Source organism: Saccostrea cucullata, unplaced genomic scaffold (genome assembly GCF_032062105.1).
Source record: "Saccostrea cucullata isolate Sc308-1 unplaced genomic scaffold, CSIRO_AGI_Scuc_v1 ctg4328, whole genome shotgun sequence".
NCBI lineage: Eukaryota > Metazoa > Mollusca > Bivalvia > Ostreida > Ostreidae > Saccostrea > Saccostrea cuccullata.
In genome coordinates this window covers 1-23,868 of record NW_026925939.1, presented here as the reverse complement: position 1 = coordinate 23,868, position 23,868 = coordinate 1, and the positions used below count along the sequence as shown (strand labels likewise).

General features: G+C 33.5%; 1 protein-coding gene across 1 annotated transcript; it reads right to left on the bottom strand.

Moving 5' to 3' along the window:
• Nucleotides 1-1,949: 1,949 nt before the first annotated feature.
• Nucleotides 1,950-23,811, bottom strand: LOC134270119 (uncharacterized). The gene is made up of 7 exons (XM_062752298.1): nucleotides 23,779-23,811; nucleotides 12,520-12,615; nucleotides 12,262-12,376; nucleotides 9,918-9,985; nucleotides 8,535-8,619; nucleotides 5,637-5,794; nucleotides 1,950-2,115 (listed from the first exon to the last, which is right to left on the bottom strand). Exons 2-7 carry the CDS (start codon nucleotides 12,580-12,582, stop codon nucleotides 2,029-2,031), a joined length of 576 nt encoding a protein of 191 aa, XP_062608282.1. The 5' UTR covers nucleotides 12,583-12,615; nucleotides 23,779-23,811; the 3' UTR covers nucleotides 1,950-2,028.
• Between the last annotated feature and the right edge of the window lie 57 nt (nucleotides 23,812-23,868).

Genomic DNA, 23,868 nt, shown 5'->3' with positions numbered 1-23,868 from the left:
TTTTTTCTGAGCATGTGATACGTTGAATCAAGAATCGGGAGTAAGAATTGGTCACAAATATCTTTCTCTGTTTGATTGTGTTTATTTCAAACTTACAGTCATCGAATTCATTCCTCGTACGACGCTAAATATTGTCAAGCGTTTCAGACGAGATGATTTACCAGGTAGCAACCTGCAAACATCAATGATCACTCGGACTACTGTTTTCGAGGTAGTTTGATCGCCATATTGTCCTCTAAGCATTAATCATTGTTTGATATAATTATTTTTCATGTTCTTGGTAGAGGTCGTCAAAAGTGTCTCGTAATATTAGTGGTAATTGAACAAAGGACCGTGATATAAAATTTCTGTTCCTTATTATAATATACCCAAAGATTTATGAAAAGCATTGTTTGATTAATTTAAAGATGTAAATTACAATTTATTTCCTTTTCTTCTCTGCAAACGAATTCGAATTAAGAAGTTTGTATGTTTTGTGAAATAAGAGCTTTCGCCATTTTGAGCTAATTTAAACAATTTCAAATTCATGCGACTAAATTTTCCGAATAAAAGTGATAATACTAGTGTTCTTTTATTATTTTTATGGTTGCATTAGGCTCATTAAGTTATTCACACATTTTTCTACTATTTGAACGACATTAAGAAATTATTAGAAAAATGAATATACGCCATTTTGATTGCCATTATCTAATTTTCTGCCATTTTCACAAAAACCAACACAATTAACAACTTGTAGTAAAAAACTATGGTGAACCAAACAGTAATTCTTTACGGTCAGAAGTTATTTTTAACCTTCTTTTTTAAAAATTCAGAACCAGACTTACATTTAGTTATCAGATGACATCAAATGTATATTTTTTCCCATTTCATCTTGCAAATAATAAAAAAAATAACGATACAAGTATTGAATTTTGAAAGTGTACAAATACTTTAAGATTATAATGAATTCAACTTCCTAGAATTTTATTTCATCTCGCCAATTGCTTCAAAAACTGAAAGCGCGTTTTCACAGGTAAGTGTTAAGACTGGAAAAATAAACATTGTAATGGACAAGCAAATCATTTTTAAACTTTTAGAAATGTGTTCCTAATTAAATCTTTTTTCAAGAATAAAGTATAACATTCCCAATTTTTTACTGAGCGGTCATAAAAAAATAATGTTGAGCAGGGGGTGAAATATTGGACCCACTGATGACATGTTGGACTGCTTTAGTCACAAAATGGGCGGGATCAGCTAAACCTCGTTTGCGTTCGTTGCCGTTCGACAGTGATGGAATTTACTTCTGATCTGGCAAGGTTTTACATTCCAAACAGACACAGTTAAAAGATAATGTAAGTAATAAAGTAATAACAATAGTAAGGTAGATTTGAATTGCACAGGTAACATTATGCAATTATTAACTGTGATCTCCTGCAACATGCGTTTTGTTGGGTTTTCGAATAAAGATGCTTGCATCCAGCCTAATAGCCCGAGGCAACCACTTTGATTCTTGGGTTCGACAAAACGCAGGTTGCCCTGTTTTCCAGTCAATAAATATAAACTATTAACTATTACCTGTGCGGTTCAAACCTAACTAACTATTGTGCGGGTTTCTTGGTTGAAATCAAGCTGTCAGTTTAACAAACATTTTCTCTTTGGTGGCATATTTCTGCAAATAATTTTTCTATAGATTGCCCGAGTCACCCGTGTAAACCTTTTATTTGTACCGCAACAGTGGTAGACCTACCAATACACGATGTTATCCAAAAGTGCTAAAAAACCTACACTATTTAAAAATCTATAACCCGATTCCTGATGTTTTTAGTATATTAGTTAACTAGGAATCCAACTAACTATTTTCACCGTTACTTTTATGACGACTGATTCAGCATAGAAATAACATGAGATGTGATTGATACCAAGTAGGGTCTTTCATACATATCTATACATGTATATAAAGTATAATACACTCAAAATCACCATCTTTTATTATTAGCAATTTTTGAAAATAATAATAACTTAAAAAAACCAGCAAGTACTACTACTACTTTAATTTTCTTTTGGTTCAATGAATTTTACATTGTCAATAGCCACAGCACCTGGGCCCGTCTTTCCAAATGTAGCAGCGAGAGAATACTGTAGGAAACAAAAATAACAATGGAGTAATCAAATGACAACATTCACAGTATTGGAGTTTTATGAAGAGACTTACTTTTACAATCGACGACTGACTTTTACAATTTAAACAGAGACAAACTCCAATCACTAAAATGTAAAAGTCAGCTGTCAAATGTAAAAGTAAGTCTCTTCATAAAACCCCATTAATGAAACATATGGGGATAAAGAAGAAATTCAATATTAAAAGTCTATTAAGCAAACCAGGAACAGAGCAAACACAGAATCTGAAACATCAGAGGTCTATAGGAGAAGTATATTCAACGAAATGAAGAATTAGGAGAACAAACACAGACCCCTAAAACATTAGAGGTGGGATCAGGTGCCATGGACGATGAGCATCCCCTGCTGACCTGTAACATCCAACGTGTGCTCGTAGTATCGGGGGGGGGGGGGGGATAACGGGGAAATCTTGCCGAATTTTCTTGTCAATACTAACACGTTACTAGGTTGAAAGATAAACAATACTTTATTATTCTATCCTTTGACATGGTTTCTTTATGCAATTTTGTCATTTTGCGGTGCTGTATTTCAACAAAACTAAGACAAGTATGGAAAATGTGCAAAGTACTAAGAAAAATACTTATATGTAAGAAGTCAATTTGAGCATTTCAACTAAATAGTATAAAAGAAATAAATAATAAATATTAATAATACCGGTATTAATTAATAATATATTAATTAATAAATTTGTAAATACCTATGGTAGAATCATACAAATGAAGGATATGGAGATAACGAACAGTATTCAATCTCAAAGTCCATTAAATAATATACAAAACAAGATCAGAGCAAGCACGGACCTCCGAAACATCAGAGGTGGGATCAGGTGCCATGGAGGAGTGACAATTTAAAGAGCAAGAGCCACTTTGGGCCCTATTTGGCCCTGAGAATTTCTGAAAAATCAAAACTGCTCAGTATAGGTTGCAAATGCAGAATTTATCAGTTGGAGTGCTGTTGACCACGTTTCTTTTAATCGTGACGTAATTTCACATCTAGTCAATGCATTATAACGTCATAGAATGTGTAATTTTCCCCATATCCTGTAAATTCCTTTGAAAATGACCTAAAGTTGAAGCATTTTTTCAATATTTCATATAGAGCACAAGCTCTGATTCAAAATAGGCAAATACGTAATGAAAGCGCTGTTTCTGAAGATCAGAAAACATGTTTTATTTTTTAAATCGTGGGCTGTGCTCATATTTTAATTCTTTTGCTTAAGGTAGTCAAATACGCATGTTTTCTGCAAATTTCAAGAACATTAGTAATTTCTCAAAGCCTGTTTTCCAATTCTCAAAAAGAAATTTTATTACAGAAAATAAAAGCACCAAGTCTCTACTCTATTTTAATATATAAAATGGGAACGAGGGTTAATTAGTTAATGAATTGATATAAGTACAGGACCATTTTATGCATAGATGGCTCTTGCTCTTTATAAAAATTTGATTTTCCTTTTGCAAAAATGAAGTTTTAAAACTTAAAATAATGAATTTAAATAATATGCACCTTTAACATAAAATGGGATATGTCTTGTACGGAAGGTCGTTAATTTTAAGTTTTATTGCACGAAAAATGTGACCTTAATTTGTCCAAAAAACCATGTGAGTTTAAAAAATGCGTTGCGCTGCATACTGTAGATTCCTTATTTTTTGCGAGTACTTATTATCGCAAATGGGCTCTTAAACGGAAAGTCGCGAGAATAATAATTCTCAAATTTACAGTAAATCAAGAGATTTTACATAGATTTGAGCATCATAAAAATTATGGCGAAAAATCTTAGCTGCAGAACTGTAGCTCTCCGAAAAAAATATTTTTAAAAAGTGCGCTGATTTTCGATTTATTTCTCCCTGCTTTAAAAAATTTCATTTTAAAATATTACTAACTGTGTGTTCTTAACATATTCTTTCACTGTTTCTACAACAAAACATTCCTTATAAAAAAAAGTAATTGTTTTAATAGCCCTCCTGGCCCTGAAATTGAGATCATCGAAAATTTCTATTTAAACTGCCATTTTGGTTCGCAAGATAATTCGGTTCAACGCGCGTCGTACAGATGTAAACTACGAAAGTAATAGATAGAGGAGTAAGGAATTTATTGAAATCTACCTTATTTTTGCAATTTAGGTAAGAATTTGGAAGAATTAATCAAGAAACAGTGCACTATTTTGTGCGCAATCATATAAATATACAGATTTTTTTCAATGGGTGCCACTGTTGCTCTGTGGTCTATCAATACATATTTCTTCGGAGAGCTACAATTCTGCAGCTAATTTCGCGTGTGTTGCTTCTTGCAAATTTACGCGATAATTGATTCCACGCGTATATTTAGGAGTTTACAGTATAGGACTCGAGGCGGATGCAACAGGTCAACAGGGGTGCGCTTACGCATGATTTAAACTTGTTTCATTTCATGTGCAATATACAATGGGGTTGGGCACAAGTTCTTAAACCTAAATCACCCTCTCCCTACATGAAATATCACAAAAGCCTGAATTAGACGTGTTAAAAGTTTTTACAAAATAAATTAACTCACAAAATAAAAATATATACTACTACGTTATCGTTTATACAAATTATGAAAATAAAAACAATCAATTTAATCCACCAGAATGCTGAATATAAGAATGTAAAATAGCAAGTGAGTGATGCATCCCCCCAGAGTAAAGTATGAATGTCAACAATGCGAACTTTATTAAATCTCAAGAAGTTATCGAAGAACTCTTTCGTGGCCTCGTTATAGAAAAGACATGAGAAAAAAATATTTGACGTGTATCTTCTACCTTACTACAAGAGCATAGTAGATTATACATGTATATTGTTTCACCTATAAAGATCAACATTTAGCACGCAATTGTGCCCAAGTCTAGTATGCAGTATATTGTTGCGTCTTTTTCCGAAATTGAACTTAGGCGTAGCTATTGTTATTTTTGTTGGCTTTTACTTTTAAAAGCAGACAAAGAGCTGGTGTCTAACAATAAAGAATTTCGCCATTTACTGCAGTTGGTACAAATGATGATTTATAGATTTGCGACCTACATACAGGTAATATACTATAATTTTAAGAGGTTTTGCATGTTGTTAATCGGAAGCGTCTCATCTCATGTCAAGTTTAATCTTAGATAAGTAATCTGTGCATGGACCTGAATTATTGTGAATTTTATACATGATTTTTAATCTTTGGGTCATTCGTCTATCGCTGAGCGGTTCCCAGCCTGTTTCTAAATTCAAAGAATCTCTAGAAGCAATTAAAGTTAAACCAGTAATAATCCGAGCTGAGTGTAGTTGCAATAGCTCTATTTTTTTCAGAAATGCTAAGTCCTCCAGGACACCTGATCCTTACTCTGGTCTTTTCAGGTATCCATGTGTTTGCACTGTTCATAGTTCTTTTATAGAATGAAATTAATTAGTTATCATTATATTTTACAATAGTTATAAAATCTGGTACAGAGGGTAAGAATTTTAATCCATTAAAATGATACATACCTCCATGTTTTGTATAGCTGGTAAGTCGAAGCTATAAGACTTCCACTTTCCATTGGTAGTTATTAATCCACTTTTAGGGATGTGGCCTATAACAAGGTTGAGGCCTCCACTCCCACTTGTAACACAATCAAAGTCAATGCGAAGGGATTTCACCTGAACTTGAAAAAGAGAAAGATGCATGTTTTAGGACATGTCGATCGATGTTACATTTTATTGAAAGTTATATTCTGAAAATATTTCATTTTGATCGAAAGTACCATTTTTGTAGCTATAGGCGCAGAACAGTGGCGTTATGGTTTTATATATTAGTCTTAATTTGACCATTACACTACAGATCAAGTAATGCAAAAAGGTACAATTTAAGGCGCATGATTTTATGAGCACATTTTGGAAAAATTTCTCAATTTTTTCAGCATTCGTCAACATTAAAAATATGAAATTGGTAACAAGAATATCAGGAGTCTCTTTTAAAGTCATCATTTCGTAAGTGCTATGGTCGATAGAATGCCCTTGTCAACAAATACAAGGTATCAATGAGTCAAATGCTGACTGAGGTTTTTCAAACTATTTGTTAGTCCATTATTAATACACCGAATTGTCGACAGATTTTTTCTGTTATTTACCGATCATGACCATGAGCACACGGCGGGTGAGACCGGTCGGCTGGGGATGCTCACTCCTCCATGTCACCTGCTCCCACCTATTTTATATTGTTTTATGGTTTTATGGTCTATTGATCTTGCATGCAATTCGTTATTGCAATATGTTTCATCAATATCTACCCCCATTTCCCAGTGAAAGACCGATAAACTCGCTTGTTTTGAATTTTATGCAATCCAACATAAAAATCAAAACAAGCAAGATAATCGGTCTGTAGAGAAGAATATCATTTTTAACGGTTCGAAATTAATCAAAATATACATGTTGGTTTAAGCATGTGTCTGCACTTAAAGAGTGAAAGGTAGACGATTGACCATTGCTTAAAAGTGGAGAAATTCTTCAAAAACAATTCTTTGTACATTCCCATGCGCCGCGTACGCGTTTGACGATGTCAATTATTATGTAGCGAACTCAATTAAAAAAATAAAATAAAAAAAACAAACACCAATCATATGTCCAAAAATAAGGCAACTTTGTGAAGACATTCATGTCTAACTGATTTATTTATGACTTCATAATTTCATAACTATTTTAATTGAGAAACAAATGCAATTAGAAAAATTACATTGAAAGTCAATACGAGTATATGAGGCATTATTAAATTGGTATTCATTTTTTGAAATTATCCATTTAAAGGAACATGGAAGAAATTATTATATGCATAAAACTTGTTTAGTACATGTTGAATGTTTTTCATGTTGTCTACCACTTTTTATCAGACCCACACGTTGCACTTCATCAGAATCACCGTTTTGATGTTTAAACAAATACTCTGGAAAATGTCATTGAATTGGCAAATCAGGAAAGGGCAAAAATCCACACCTAGAGCATCCCAATCTTTATTTTTAATTTACTGTAAGTTTGCTGTAAAAAATTCTGTTCACCATAAATATTTAATGAAAAATGTTCAACTTATACAGTGCTCGGATTCTAGTCAGAAGGTATCATGCACTTACTAGAATGTACCCACACTTCGCGTACTGTAGATCACTAAATTTTCGCAACACCTTATTTTCGCGAGGTAGTCATTAACTCTTGATTAGCGAGACAATATTTTAACGAATTATGGCTATTGCTCTGTATAATCTTTAGGAATACTATTATACGCGAAATTTTCGCGAGCACACTGTCTCGCGTAAATATGCGAAATAAAGTTCTCGCGAATAAAAAGTGATTTACAGTATATAGGTAAGTTTCTATGAAGAAAATAGTTGAATTTTTTTTAAAGATGCATGCATTCAATACAAATGTTTTCCCAAAATAACTTCACTACCCCCAATTTGATAAAAATATGTTGAAGGGAGCCGGTTTGGGTTTTAGTGTGTGAAAACAACAATTATAGAAAAACTAGCAATAGTAATACTATATGTTGCTTTCATTGACTTCAGTGTACATGCCAGGTTAGGGGAAAATCTATCATCCATTCATTATAGGGGGCCGTCTCAAAATACAGGTAAATAACTGTCTTATTATTCGATTTCAAGATGTGATCAATCGATTGGCTTGTGTGATACTTTGCATAAACACAGAAAGCGTTTATGCATAAAATTATCACGCCGAAATCGTTTATGCATAAAATTATCACGCAAGTCAATCGATTGACCATCGTCATGAAATCAAAACATCTGACAGTTATTCCTTATATTTGCATGCTCTTGATTCCGCCAATCCACGTGCTACAAGCCCCGTTTTTTTCTATTTGTCCCACCATACACGTTGTGATTTTTTTTAATCGTGCCTATTGATAAACCAAAACGTGCATGTAGAAATAAATTTCATTTACTATTCGTAATTTTTTCTCGGACAAAGACATTGAAAATGTAAATATTACAGGATAATTTATAAGACAATGTAAATTTTTCGCACTTAAACGCAATTTATACAAATTCTACAATAGAAATTTTGTTCAAATTATGATTTTTGATTGGTTATACTATACTGTGCAACATATGTAGGAAACACAAAATTCTACTGTCTTAGTTCCAGAGGGGCTCCTCAAAATTTCAAAATTAATGAAATTTCCGTTCTTCTAGAGTACTAGTAATGCACTGTATTACATATACAAGAAATATATACAAAATATTTTGATTGAGATATTCCTAAATTTAAATGTTTGAAATTGCAAGAGCTTATATGTAATACTCTTTCTTTTATAATATTATTATGACCCCTTATGTAAGAACTTTAATAAGTAAGTTAGTAAGTCTTTCATAACAAGTTCATATTTTAATTTATTACCTGTTAAATTTGCTGCCATTATTGCTGAGCCAGTGGCCAAGGCGTAGTACTGTCCTTTTGAAGGAGCCGGAATGCCGGAGTAGGACTGTATTTAGCCGCAAGTAATGAGGAAAGTGAAATTAATAACTATATACATTGAATGTATAACTATATAATATCACCATTAATGTAATTAATTGATATCAAAATCACTATTTAATGTCACCATAAATGTCAATAATTAATATCAATATTAATATCATTACTTGACATCACCATCAATGTCATTAAAAATATCAATATTAGTACTTAACATGACTACTTATGTAATTAACAAATATCAATATTAGTACTTACGATAACTACTTATATCATTGACAAATATCAATATTAGTACTTACCATAACTACCTATGTCATTAACAAATATCAGTATTAGTATCACTACTTTATATCACCATTAATGTCAATAATAAATATCAATATAAGTACATAATATTATACAATTATTGCTGTTTTGGAGGTCAATACGATGATTTAGACACGTGAGGAGTACAATATTCGATGAGCCCGAGGGCTTTTATGAAATTATTATGATATTTATTAATTACATCAGTGGTGATATCAAGTAGTGATACTAATATTGATATTCTTTAATGGCATAAATAATTTTATTATATGATGGAATAATTTCCCCATCTCCGATCGGCTGAGATCCAACAGTGTTAGAAAAATACGACGTTATATTGACCTACACGTCACCTTCCAGGTCGATACAAGGAATTATTGCAGGTCAATATTATGAATCATGTGACCTTCCAGGTCAATACAAGGAATTATTGCAGGTCAATGTACGGAATTATTCCTGTTCCATATTTCCTGTAACAATGCTTTTTTTTTTAATTTTCTCGTTAAATCTTTCAATTAATCAAAACAGTCTTGTAGGAGTTTGCTATCATTGAATCATATAATAAAACAGTTATTGCTGTTTTTCTGAGGTCAAAACGAAGATTTAGCCACCCTTGAAGTACAATATTCACTGAGCACAAATTGTACTCCTCATGTGTCTCAATCATCGTATTGACCTCACAAACAGCAATAATTGTAAAATATTATTATCACTACTTAATATCACCATTAATGTCTTTAACTTATATCAATTTTAGTATCACTAAGTAGTATATCCATTTATGTCATTAATTAATAACAATATTAGTATAAAAATAAAATACGCAGTTATATAATCATATACTGTTCGTTATCTCCATATGTTTCATGGAATGAGTAAAAGCTATTGTGTAAATTAGATGTCCACAACTGTGAGTGACACATTTTGCAAAATAAGACCTTCAAAATATTTCTTAATAAACTAAAAATATGGCTTTGTGAATAGATGTATACTTACATTGGTTCTTTTAAAGTTTTCAGCGGATATACACATGTCTTTCTCAAATCCACATCTTGATAGTACAACTAAAATAGAGTTTAAACTATAACTGTTTTTTAAATTACTTTTTAAAGTAAAATTTTTGATAAAGGCTTGTTTAAATATACATGCTAAAATCAATCTTTGCGAAATTCGAAGTGAACTTGAGGGGTGATCAAAAAGTTCGCTAACCATCTCTAGATCTAGATATACAAAGCCAAAATTCAGATTTAAAAAAAATTTGATACACACATAGCCATACACAAGTTCTATAAATAGCATATGCTAAATAAAGTTTTGCTCCTTGTGTGTGACGTCACAATGTAAAAATGACGTAACTATATATGTCACTTGTGCCGAAAATTTTTGTCTTATCCGTACTCATTCAACAAAAGACTGTAAAATCTATGGTATATCTTAGAAATCCATTTGAAGTAGCATATAATAAATTTTACACAGTTTATTAATACAAATGACTGCCTATAAATACATTCAATGATTGGATTTATTGTTTTAATAAAGTGAGGCAAATGGTTAAAAATGATACTTATTAGGTAGTCCAGTGGAAGCAAGTTTGAAAAGAGATGTTCTTTTAATTAAGCAAATTGCTATCAAAAACCTCCAATTTACATTTTGAAAAATAGTTAAAATTTTCAACAATGATATAATTATTAGATACCTAAGATATCGTTTACTTTAGGTTTTAAACATATTAGATATGATAAAAAGGAAGGATATGGAGATCACAAACAGTATTTAATCTAAAAGTCCATAAAACAATACAAAATAAGAGCAGAGCAAACACGGACCTTCGAAGCATCAGAGGTGAGATCTGGTGCCATGGAGGAGTGAGCATCCCCTGCCGACCGGTCACACCCGCCGTGTGCTCCTTGTCATGATCAGGAAATAACGGAAAAATCCGTCGTCGATTCAGTGTATAAATAATGGACAAACAATTAGTAAGAAAAACGTTAGTCAGCATTTGACTCAATGATAAATTGTATTTGCTGACAATGTCATTGTATAGATACCAAAAGAACTTAAGGCTGCTGACAAGGTTATTGTATAGATACCAAAAGAACTTAAGAAATGATGACTTTAAATGAAACGGCTGATATTCCAATTTATCAACTTGCTTGTCAATAATTTACCTCGTTTTAGAAATTATTCATACGTAGAGCAAGCTCTTGCGTATCGAATCGATTTATATATATATATATATATATATATATATATATATATATATATATATATATATATATATATATATATATATATATATATATATACTATATATCCCCTACCGGAAAGTGTAATCTAGTTCCCACTCAAAATTGAATTATCACAATTTCATTAAATATCATTAAAGCTATACAAAACTCAAAACTCAAATTTTGATCTGTAACTTATCAATTTCAGATCAAAAACTAAAAATCAGCTCAATGTCTACAAGCGTTTATAAAAATCAGCTCAATGTCTACGAGCGTTTATAAAAATCAGCTCAATGTCTACAAGCGTTTATAAAAATAAATGCTAAAAACTCTTCTAAATTCAAAAGGCCATAATTTTGCAAAAACTGTAATTAGTTTAAATTAATACGTAATAGAACAATATGTTTTGGAAGAATGCTTTCCAATACGTGTAATGATAAATCTAAAAATGCATATTTTCTTTATTTAATCAATTATTCAATCTTTAAAATATGAAGGAAAGGGAAATAACTCCTTCTAATGTCTCTTCATTCAGGCCTTTGCTTTATTGTACATCTAATGTAAAATAGTTTCCCTAATATTCACAATTCAAAAGTATCTTGTAAGTAGGAAGTATTAAGGAACATTCAGCATCAGAATTATGCATTTTTACCAGTTTTTACATATATTTCATAATACTGTTTACAAAAAATGTGCGATTTTTTTATTGACATACACTTCTGTTTATTTATGTTTCGCATATTAAATAATATTGTGACTTATACATTTTTTGCAATAATTTGAAAATTTAAAGTAAACAGTATTGAATGAAAATAAAATGCAGTTTTTGTACTTTGAAACATTAAAATTGTGTGGGTGGAAACACCTTGAAATCTTTACAAATAAAGACAGCGAGACGGACGGACAGACAAATGAATGGAAAGACTAAGAGTAAATCTATGGTCCCCTCCTGTTTCACTGGTAGCGGACTAATAATTATGTTTTAACAAAATAAAACACATTTTGAGCCAAGCAATCAAAAGCATCTGCTTACAGGGGTGGGATCAGGTACCATTTAGCAGAAGGCATCCCCACTGAAACATGACATATGTTTTTGTCGTGTTCATACTTACGGTCATCACAGAGAGTCCCGGTATACTCCGCTGGACAGATACACGTATCATGTGGCCTACAAAATCCATTGTTTTTACATGGATTCGGAGTACACTTAGGAACACCCTCTACCTCCTATATAAAGAAGAAAAAATATCTTTCAGGAGAAGATAAGATACAATTCTATATCAAGTCGGATATTGATACTCATTATATTATTAGCTATCTCTTCCCCAGGCTATTTTTTCTATAAACTATCGATGACAAGAGTTGCCTACCTTTGGCTTAGATCTGGATCCACTCCTTCTGTGAATGTTTAAAAAGTCAGGACGCACTGCCATCTTATCCTGGTAAGAGTCGGTATCTAGCCCTCCCTGTTTAACAATAAATTGACATTTATTTATAAAAAGCCCACTATTTGAATTTAAATGTACAGAATTAAAATTCTCAGTTTGAGACTGAATGTCGTCAGTAAAAGGGACAACTGTCACAAAATTGTGTGTAAAGAATGAAGATATATCACTGCATTCCCCTTTTTCGATGTTCGGTTGATGAGGGCTCTGCTATAACGACTTCCCTTCCTTACTACTAGCAGTGATCTTCATATTGTTTATTCTACCACTATTATTGCTGAAATAAAGAACTGCCGCGGACTATATTCTAGCATACGTATATAACGAACCTCATCAAAAAATTATCAGATCAGGAACACGTATCAAACCTGTACAGTTGAAATAAATATTTGACTCTAAAATGAAGTACTTATTTAGACTCATCGATGTATCGTCTTTCATAGTCGAAACACAGTGTAAATTGCATAAACTAGATGATGAATGCATGTTATAGCTAAGCGAGGCTGTTCCACGGACCTCCCTACACCATATTTTAACTTTGTGATTTTAGTGATAAAGCAATAAAATAGAAAACGGATTTGTTATTTTACATTCATAAAAATACTTAATTATTGGTACAATTAAATATACTATATAAAAAGCTATTTTAATGCAACAACAGTTTATTCGTCCGCCTTCCGTACCAGGTAAACAAAAAAAAAAAATTTTTTGGTTTTAAATGAAACGCCATAATCGAGACATGCTAAGCCAATTCCTTTCTCTATAGAAAAAAATTCAAGAGCTCTAATGGACTAACAATTGGTATGAAAAACGTCAGTCAGCATTTGACTCAATGATAAACTGTATTTGCTGACAAGGCATTGTATCGACCATAGAACTTACGAAATGATGACTTTAAACGAGACTGCTGATATTCTTGTTTCGTCAACTTAGAAATTGTTCATACGTAGAGAATGCTCTTGCGTATTGTATTGTATAAAATAAAATTGCGTAAAATAATTCAATTTTAATTTTGTTCCTTTTAATCTACACTACCAACCAGACCCAACCTGACACAAAGCAGTCCTAGAAAGCAGTCCTGGGACCGCTGTGGGACTACTCGGGTTCCGCTATGGGACTGCTCTACCGCTGTGGGACTACTCGGGTTCCGCTATGGGACTGCTCTACCGCTGTGGGACTACTCGGGTTCCGCTATGGGACTGCTCTACCGCTGTGGGACTACTCGGGTTCCGCTATGGGACTGCTCTACCGCTGTGGGACTACTCGGGTTCCGCTATGGGACTGCTCTACAGCTGCTACTCGGGTTCCGCTATGGGACTGCTCTACCGCTGTGGGACTACTCGGGTTCCGCTATGGGACTGCTCTACCGCTGTGGGACTACTCGGGTTCCGCTGTGGGACTGCTCTAGAAAGCAGACTCAGCAGTCCCAACTGTCCCTGGGACTGTTTCTGGGACTCCTTTGTTCACTTATGTGTGAAAAAGGTTCTGAGTGACATGACAGTCCCCCTTGCCTATTCTGAATTTGCAGGCTCTCTGTTGTTTCGGTTACTTGCAGCTTACAGGCGTTTGAATTATTTAAAATGCAAGGATTTAAGTCGAGATTGTTACAGTTAAATAATATTTTCAAGGACAGTTGTTATGGGTCAGAATAACCCTAAATGCCAGCAAAGATCAATCACACAGTTTAAACTTAACAATAATTTATTTACAGTAATATACAAATCATTAAGTACAAACTTAGCAAAAATCTAAAAATTCATACATCAGAGTGTCCGTTGCTGCACACAATGTCCCAGTGAAATTATATCCCAGTAATACCTCAATGATGCTTATACGACAATAGTATCTATGCATCGAATTGACAGGATATTTATACAGTAATATAAATCTAGAATATTCTAGAAGTTGTAAGTACATGATATTCCTGGAAAGTTCTGGACATGAATAAAGTTCAAGAATGTTCTAGAAAAAATGACTAAACATGTTGACCACTCTGGAATGTTCAAGAAACTTAATGTTACTAATAATATACATGATGAAACAATACAAATACAACACACCTCACAACACCTCCCCCCTTAAAAAGTTTGAATGTCAATGAAAAACTTAAATTGTAAAACATATGTACATGATGAAACAATACAAATACAACACACCTCACAACACCTCCCCCCTTAAAAAGTTTGAATGTCAATGAAAAACTTAAATTGTAAAACATATGTACATTCTGTTATGGGTCAGAATAACCCTAAATGCCAGCAAAGATCAATCACACAGTTTAAACTTAACAATAATTTATTTACAGTAATATACAAATCATTAAGTACAAACTTAGCAAAAATCTAAAAATACATACATCAGAGTGTCCGTTGCTGCACACAATGTCCCAGTGAAATTATATCCCAGTAATACCTCAATGATGCTTATACGACAATAGTATCTATGCATCGAATTGACAGGATATTTATACAGTAATATAAATCTAGAATATTCTAGAAGTTGTAAATACATGATATTCCTGGAAAGTTCTGGACATAAACAAAGTTCAAGAATGTTCTAGAAAAAATGACTAAACATATTGACCACTCTGGAATGTTCAAGAAACTTAATGTTACTAATAATATACATGATGAAACAATACACATCTCACAACACCTCCCCCCTTAAAAAGTTTGAATGTCAATGAAAACATATTATTAAAATAAATTTATGTACATTAATACAAAATCTAATTTGTTCATGATACTCTGGACAAGGCATCTGCAATAACATTGTCTTTGCCTTTGATATGCTTAATTGTTATGTTGTATTCTTGTAACAACAAACTCCATCTAGTCAGTCTTTGATTCTTGTTTGACAATTTATGCAAAAATGTCAGGGGGTTGTGATCCGTATATACAAGAATTGGATGCAAAGTAACATTCAGATAAACATCAAAATGCTGTAAGGCTAACAACAAAGCAAGGCATTCCTTTTCAATGGTGGAATACTTTTGTTGACATTTTGTAAGTTTCTTTGAAAAATAAGAAACAACTCTATCTACATTATCACTATGTTCTTGAAACAAAGCTGCCCCGATTCCAACATCACTAGCATCAACAGTAAGCTTAAATTGCTTAGAAAAATCTGGAGTTGACAGAACTGGGTTGCTCATAAGGATAGATTTGATTTTGTGAAACGATTTTTCACAGTCCTTTGTCCATTCAAAGTTTACCCTCTTTTGTAAAAGATTTGTAAGTGGGCTAACTACTGAGGAAAAATTTGGACAAAATTTTCTGTAAAACCCAGCCATGCCCAAAAACCTCATTAACTCTTTCTTGTTTGTAGGAATCGGGAACTTTGCAATAGCTTCCACTTTAGCCATTATGGGTGTAACATAACCTTGACCTACTTTATGACCTAAATACTCTACATAAGCATGACAAAATTCGCTCTTCTCAAGGTTCACAGTTAAGTTTGCTTTAGCTAAAATGTCAAACAAAGCACGCATGATTCGGAGATGTTCGTCCCATGTGTCGCTGTATATGATAACATCATCAATGTAGGCCTCGCATCCCTCAAGGTCTTGAAGAAGGGAGTGAATCATCCTTTGGAATGTAGCCGGTGCGTTTTTCATGCCAAAAGGCATTACTTTATACTGGTAAAGTCCATCTGGTGTAGCAAAAGCAGATATTTCTTTTGCTCTTTCTGTTAACGACACTTGCCAGTAGCCTTTCAACAGGTCAAATTTACTGACAAATTTCGCGTTTCCAATATTGTCAATACAGTCATCGATTCTGGGTATTGGATAGGAATCAGATTTGGTAACAGAATTCACCTTTCTAAAGTCTGTACATAATCGGTAGGTACCGTCCTGTTTTGGTACAAGAATACACGGTGAGCTCCAATTACTTTTACTAGGTTCAACAATGTCATTGTCCAACATATACTGCACTTCCCTTCTTAGGTACTGCAATTTTATTGGATTGAGACGGTACGGATGTTGTTTGATAGGCAGGGCGTCGCCAACTATAACATCATGACAAGCTGCATTAGTTTTCTTTGGAACATCCGAGAAGATTTGATGATACTCATTCATCAAGTTTTTAACTTGTTCTTTTTGGTGAATGTTCAAATGTCCAAGTTTGGCATCCAAATTAGCCAAAACTTCTGAGTTTTGCAAACGAACACTCTGATTACAATCTTTCTCATTCATTTCTACACTCGTATCACTTTCAATACAATTTTGAACAGTCTTAGCATTGGCTAAAGTGGAAACTGGTTTTACAGAATTTCGGTCACACCTTTCAAAATACTCTTTTAACATGTTAATGTGACAAACCCGTTTCTCTTTACGTCGACCTGGTGTCTTAACTACATAGTTAACATCACTGATCTTGCTTTCAATTTCATAAGGGCCATAAAATCTGGCCTGTAAAGGATGACCAGGAATAGGTAAAAATACAAGAACCTTATCACCTGGCTTAAACACCCTATTTCTGGCATCTTTGTCATACCACATTTTCATTTTCATCTGAGAACTCTTCAAATTTTCTTGTGCTAATTTACAAGCATTGTAAAGTTTTTCTTTGAAATCAGACACATAATCTAAAAGATTAAGATCACTAGTCCCAGTCAGCCACTTTTCCTTCAACAATTTCAAAGGACCCCTAACCGTATGACCAAACACCAATTCAAAAGGACTAAACCCAAGAGACTCCTGGACTGCCTCTCGTGCAGCAAATAGTACAAGATGAACCCCTTCATCCCAGTCTTTTTCATACTGGTAACAATAGGTCTTTAGCATTGTTTTTAGGGTTTGATGAAAACGTTCTAGCGCTCCCTGGGACTCAGGATGATAAGCAGTTGATCTATACTGCCTTATACCCAACTCATGCATGACTTGCTGGAACAACCCCGACATAAAATTTGAGCCTTGATCCGACTGAATTGCCTTTGGTGCTCCAACAAAACTGAAGATCTTGGTTAGGGCCTTAACTATGCTCTTTGCCTTTATATTCCTAAGAGGTATGGCTTCGGGGAATCGAGTGGATGTACACATAATGGTAAGTAAATACTGGTTCCCAGATGTGGTCCTAGGCAAAGGTCCTACACAATCCACCAACACTCGACTAAACGGTTCTTCAAAAGCTGGAATTGGTTGGAGAGGGGCGGATGGTATCTTCTGATTCGGTTTACCTACCATCTGACAGACATGACACGACTTACAAAACTCAGAAACATCCTTCCTTAGTTTAGGCCAATAAAAATGACTCAAAATCCTATTATAAGTCTTATTGATACCTAAATGACCAGCCATAGGTGTATCGTGAGCTAAACTCATGACATCTCGACGATAAGCAGCTGGGACCACTATCTGGTGAACAACACGCAACACTTCATCTGGGGAAGCGTCAGGTGGTCGCCATTTTCGCATAAGGATGCCATCTTTCATATAGAAGCATTCTCCAACTTTAGTAGCCTCTTCTGGTGGAAGTGCCCTCTTACTAAGTTGAATGATATCTGGGTCTTTATATTGTTCAGAGAGTAAACGTTCTCGGCTGAGGATGTCCTTGCCTTGGCTTTCTGGTAGATTTGACTTATCTTCATTACCACTAAATTTTGATAAAGGTTCCTTCGTCACCGACTTCTTGATATTGTGTGGTTCCATGTTTGTTTGAGTGTCATTAAGGTCAGATAAGAGAGTGTCATTCAAATCAATATCAACAGAGGAATTCGTCTCGTCAAAGGCTTGAGTATGGTCTGCCTCCATTTCTCGTCTTCTGGCCATCGCTCTAGTAACAGCACAGGCTGGATAAATGTCATCATTTTCATCATCGCACATGACATCTGGAGTGATTTTCTCACAAACTATAGGATCTGGTACAACTTTTCCACCAGCTAGATCGTTGCCTAACAACAAAGAAATGCCTGGAACGGGAAGAGTAGGTCAAACACCTACGATAACTGGTCCAGTGACTAAATCTGACTTCAAACTAATTCTATGCAAGGGAACATCAATGACGCCTAGCTCCACACCCTGTAATAAAACTGACCCACCAGTAGAAGTCTGCTCAGACAAAGGAAGCACGCCCTCTAACAATAATGTCTGTGCAGCACCAGTATCTCTCAAAATCTGGACAGGTTTTATTTCGCTAGAGTCACCGAGTGAAACAAATCCCTGAGACATAAAGGGCTTATAATCCTCCATAGAATCAATAGCACTGGACTGTGAACCCTGGACATCAGGAGTGTCAGAACAAATCGAAACTAAGGCTTCTCTATCACCTCTAACTGCCGCACAAGCATGTGGTTGAGTTTTATCAAAATCATTTTTTCTCTTAAGTTTAAAGCATTCACTGATCAGATGACCCTTTTTCTTACAATAACTACAAGTAGGAAGCGACCCTATTCCAGAAGATCCTTCAAAACGTCCTGGACCGGACTTAGAACCACCTTGGGATGGAGACTGGGAACTTGTGAAAGACTGAGACCCTGAACCACTCTTTTTATATGTGTCTGAATTGGTAGAATTACTGCTAGTCTGAGTTCTTGATACAAAATTCTTTTTATGAGACAGAGCATAAGTATCAGATATGACTGCTGCCTCTTCAAGAGTTTTCACATTCTTATCTTCTAAATGTGTTTTCAAATCTTGAGAAACACATTCCTTAAACTCTTCTACCAGGATGACTTGGCGCAAATTAGCAAAAGTTTTATCAAGATTTTTAGATCTAAACCAATGATCGAATAAATCTTCTTTCTCTCGTGAAAATTCAACAAATGTTTGATTATCAAACTTCCTATACTTTCTGAATTTTTGTCTATATGCTTCAGGTACTAATTCATATGCTTTTAATATTGCTGCTTTGACCTTCTCATAGTCTGAACTTTCAGCTACCCCTAGTGCAGAGTATACCTCAGCTGCTTTGCCAACTAGTACACTTTGTAACATTGTTGACCAAACGTGTTGTGGCCATTTAAGATTCTCTGCGACTTTTGGAATTGGGGAAAATATTTGTCTACAGATTTTTCTTGAAATTTTGGAACTAATCTGATATTTTTTGCTGCGTCAAATTCAGTTTTGACAACTGACGGTTCTGGTTGGTTTTGTAATTTTAATTTCTCTAATTCAAAGTTCATTTCACGCTCTCTTTCTCGCTCTTCTCTTTCTGCTGCTAATTTGTCTAATTCAAATTTTCGTTCACGCTCTGCTTCTTCTCTTTCTAATTTGTCTAATTCAAATTTTCGTTCTCTTTCTCTTTCTCGATCTTCTCTTTCTAATTTTTTCTCTTTCTAATCGCATTTTCTCTAACTCTAATTGAAACTGATATTCTGCCATTTTGTAAGAGCCTAACTCTGATTTAACTGTATATTCTGGAAGATCGTATTTTTCAAAGATGTTTTCTTCTACTAATTTGTTTGCAACCTTAATTCTAATGTCTTGCTTTCTCTGAGAGGATTTAACATCTAACCCAAAATGCAAACCTAATGCGATCAAGTTATCCTTTTTTAACGTATCAAAAACCTGAACACTTGGTGAACTAAGAAAGTCTGTGACCGAAAATACCATGTTGATTTTTGCTGGCTTATATTCAAATTTAACGGTTCAATAAACAAAATTCTTACAATAAACTGCAAAAGTGCAAAAAAAAAATTCTTTATCCCGGACCAGCCCCCAATTCTGTTATGGGTCAGAATAACCCTAAATGCCAGCAAAGATCAATCACACAGTTTAAACTTAACAATAATTTATTTACAGTAATATACAAATCATTAAGTACAAACTTAGCAAAAATCTAAAAATACATACATCAGAGTGTCCGTTGCTGCACACAATGTCCCAGTGAAATTATATCCCAGTAATACCTCAATGATGCTTATACGACAATAGTATCTATGCATCGAATTGACAGGGTATTTATACAGTAATATAAATCTAGAATATTCTAGAAATTGTAAATACATGATATTCCTGGAAAGTTCTAGACATAAACAAAGTTCAAGAATGTTCTAGAAAAAATGACTAAACATATTGACCACTCTGGAATGTTCAAGAAACTTAATGTTACTAATAATATACATGATGAAACAATACACATCTCACAACACAGTATATACACACAAATTTAGTTTAGAATATTAAAAAAAATGAAGTTCTTACAAAGAAAGATAGGAGGTTTTTTTCCTAAAAAAAACTACATTGTTTAGGTTTTATGAGAAAAAAATATCTACAAAAGAATATGACATTGTGTGTCTATTTTATTATTTATTGTGAAATTATGTACTAAAGTTTGCATTGGCACTAATTAAAAATAATTAGACATCCCATTTTTCAAATTTTTTTCGCATTACAAAGATTGAAATTAGGGTCATTGTTGACTAGCATGTTCAATGATGTGTAACACTGATGCGTGTACCAAAATAAAATGCATTGATTTTCTGCCCAAAGGCGCTTGAAACTGCGGGTGTTGAAATCACTTTATACATATTAATCGTCCAGGTGAACTTAAACAAAAAAAATAATAAGAAGAATTCCCGGTTTTTTACTGTTTATTTTTTTAAAATAATGTACTTTTTAAATAACTTTATTATAAATTTAAAAAACTAATTAATTCATAGATCCCCAGATAATTGTTCACATTGTTTATGTTACGGAAGAATGGTAGCATAATTTTTGATGGTCATTGAGTAATTTTGTAAGGTTTTATTTTAGGGTTTGCATGAAACACTCCTTACTTCGCATGGTACTTGTAAACGTGTAGAAAATTGACGATAGAAAAGTTGAAGCCATCACGTTAAACATAAAAATAAAATTATTATTGTAATTTTGCAATCATTGTCCTCAATGAGGGGGTTAACATTGAAGCACAATCATACGAATTAAGTTCCAGGGTGTTTTTATCTCAAGCTCAGTGAGATATATCGAAGCAACGTTTAAACAGAACATAATTCTTCATAATTCATAAAAAGTTGTAGATTTATATTAATGTTTACGTAAAACAAAAGTTTGGCAGAAATTTTCATTGGATTGCTCCCAAATTACCATAGAAATAGAATACCATATCAACCATATACTACAGCATCTTCCTAATATCTAGTTCTACACTAAACCCAAACTTGACAAAGAGTCATTTGTTTAAATAAAATTAATTTCAAGAAGACAATTCATGAATTCTATACTACGAATTGGGATTCTTGACACAACACTGTGACAATACACATCAGGAATACGACTTCTCTCAGCATTGTGTTGAGTTTTAACAATGAGGTACTAAATCAGCTGTCTTTATAACAAAAGACCCAATCTATATACTATTGGTGATGAATGTGATAAACGTTATCAATTTTCTACATCTTTAAAAGAGAGTAAAAATACAACTTTAAGGCCTTCTTCTCTAGCAAGATTTCCTATCAGATAGGGTGCATCAAGTTCTTTTATCAAAGTAAATTGAATCAAACACCTCTAGCAAGGGAGGACCGAGGATAACCAACCAAACCTTTTCATCAAATGCATAATGATTTTTATTCGCCTACGAAATACATGATTTACTATGAACAAATCTGTTTAGATTATTCTTAAATTTGATTTTCCTTAAACTAAAACTGTTAAAGATAGGCTTTTTTTCTGTATTTTCCAATTGCTTGGATTCAAAATAGAAATCAGGTGTTTAAAATCACTTAATAATAGGATTGTCAACAGTCGATGGAGAAAAAAATACACCTCCAAATCACCTAATCTCATGTCAGGCGTTCTGAGTTGGTAAGTCTTAGCCCTCCTCCCACTTTTTAACTTCACTGAGCTCATAGCTCTTGTGATTTTTTATTTATTATATTTTGGCTGAAGTCCATCTCTTTATCTAGCTGAACGTCCGTCCGTTTGTTAAATTTTTACATATTCGACATCTCTGCAACCAATTGACCAATTTTAACCAAACTTTCCAGAAGCATTATTGAGTGTAGCGAATGCAAGCTTGTTCAAATGAATGGGAGACAATTCAGAAAAAGTGAAAAATCGGTTGCATGTTTACAAAAAACTTCTTAAGAACAAAGAAAAAAAATGATGAAATTTATGATGGGAAAACACATCAGCATAAAATATTAGCTCTGAAAAGAATCCCCTACCGACGAGTAACACCCGCCTTGTAACAAAAAATCCGTCGTCAATTCAATTCGCATTAATTGTTTATATCTCTCATTTAATTTGCTGTGCAAGATCATGCTCTATGTATGCACAATTTCTAAAACGAGGTATATTATTGACAAACAAGTTGATTATACAAGACTATCTGCTGTCTCGTTTAAAGTTATCATTTCATAAGTACTATGGTCGATACAATAACATTGTCACCAAATACAATTTTTCATTGAGTCAAATGTTGACTGATGTTTTTCATACTATTTGTTGGTCCATCATTTACATGTACTAAATTGACGATATATTTTCCGTTATTTCCCAATTATGAAAAAGAGCATACGGCGGGTGTAATCGATCGGCAGGGGATGCTCTTCAGAGCTAATGTTTTTTGTTAATGTGCCTGACTTTGAATAAATATCTTCTCTCATCTTATCTTATGCTCTCTCCTCCATGACGCCCCAACGCAACTCTGATGTTTCGTAATACCGTGTTTGCTATGCACTATTTTTATTGCTTAATGAACTTTCTAGAACTTTCGAGATTGAATTCTGCTCGTTATATCCTTATATCCTTATACATTTTACGAAGAGATATAGAAAGGAGAATTTCTTAGGATCTTCTTAGAAATACAAAGCCATGATTGATTGATTGATTGATTGATTGTATATTGTTTAACGTTCCTCTGAGTACAAAGCCATGAAGTAGATACAAGTTTGTTCAAATCATGACTCCTTGGGTAGAGTGGAATTAAAATGGATGAGCAAAGATTTTACATCGGAACATTGGGAACTTTTTAAAAATCTTCTTCATAAACAGAGCAAGGTCATGATTAATCATACTTATATGGAAGCATAATCAGGAAGTGTAGATTCAATTTTCCTTAAATCATGACGCAAGCAGCTAGTGGAATGCAGGGTTGGACCGCAATTGACATAAAAACGTAATGGGTGAAAGGCAGTTATTCAAAGAAATACAAAAACATAGTTAGTGTAGATTCAAATACCCAAGTTTGTTTAAACCATAATCCCCTTCCTTTTAATAAAAATGGAACTCGTAAATTTACTTACCTGGTCATTGGTTGTTTGCAAATTATTATATCCTGGTGAGCTTAGATAAAAAAAAAAAACCACAGAAATCGTTTTCCCAATTTTCTTGAA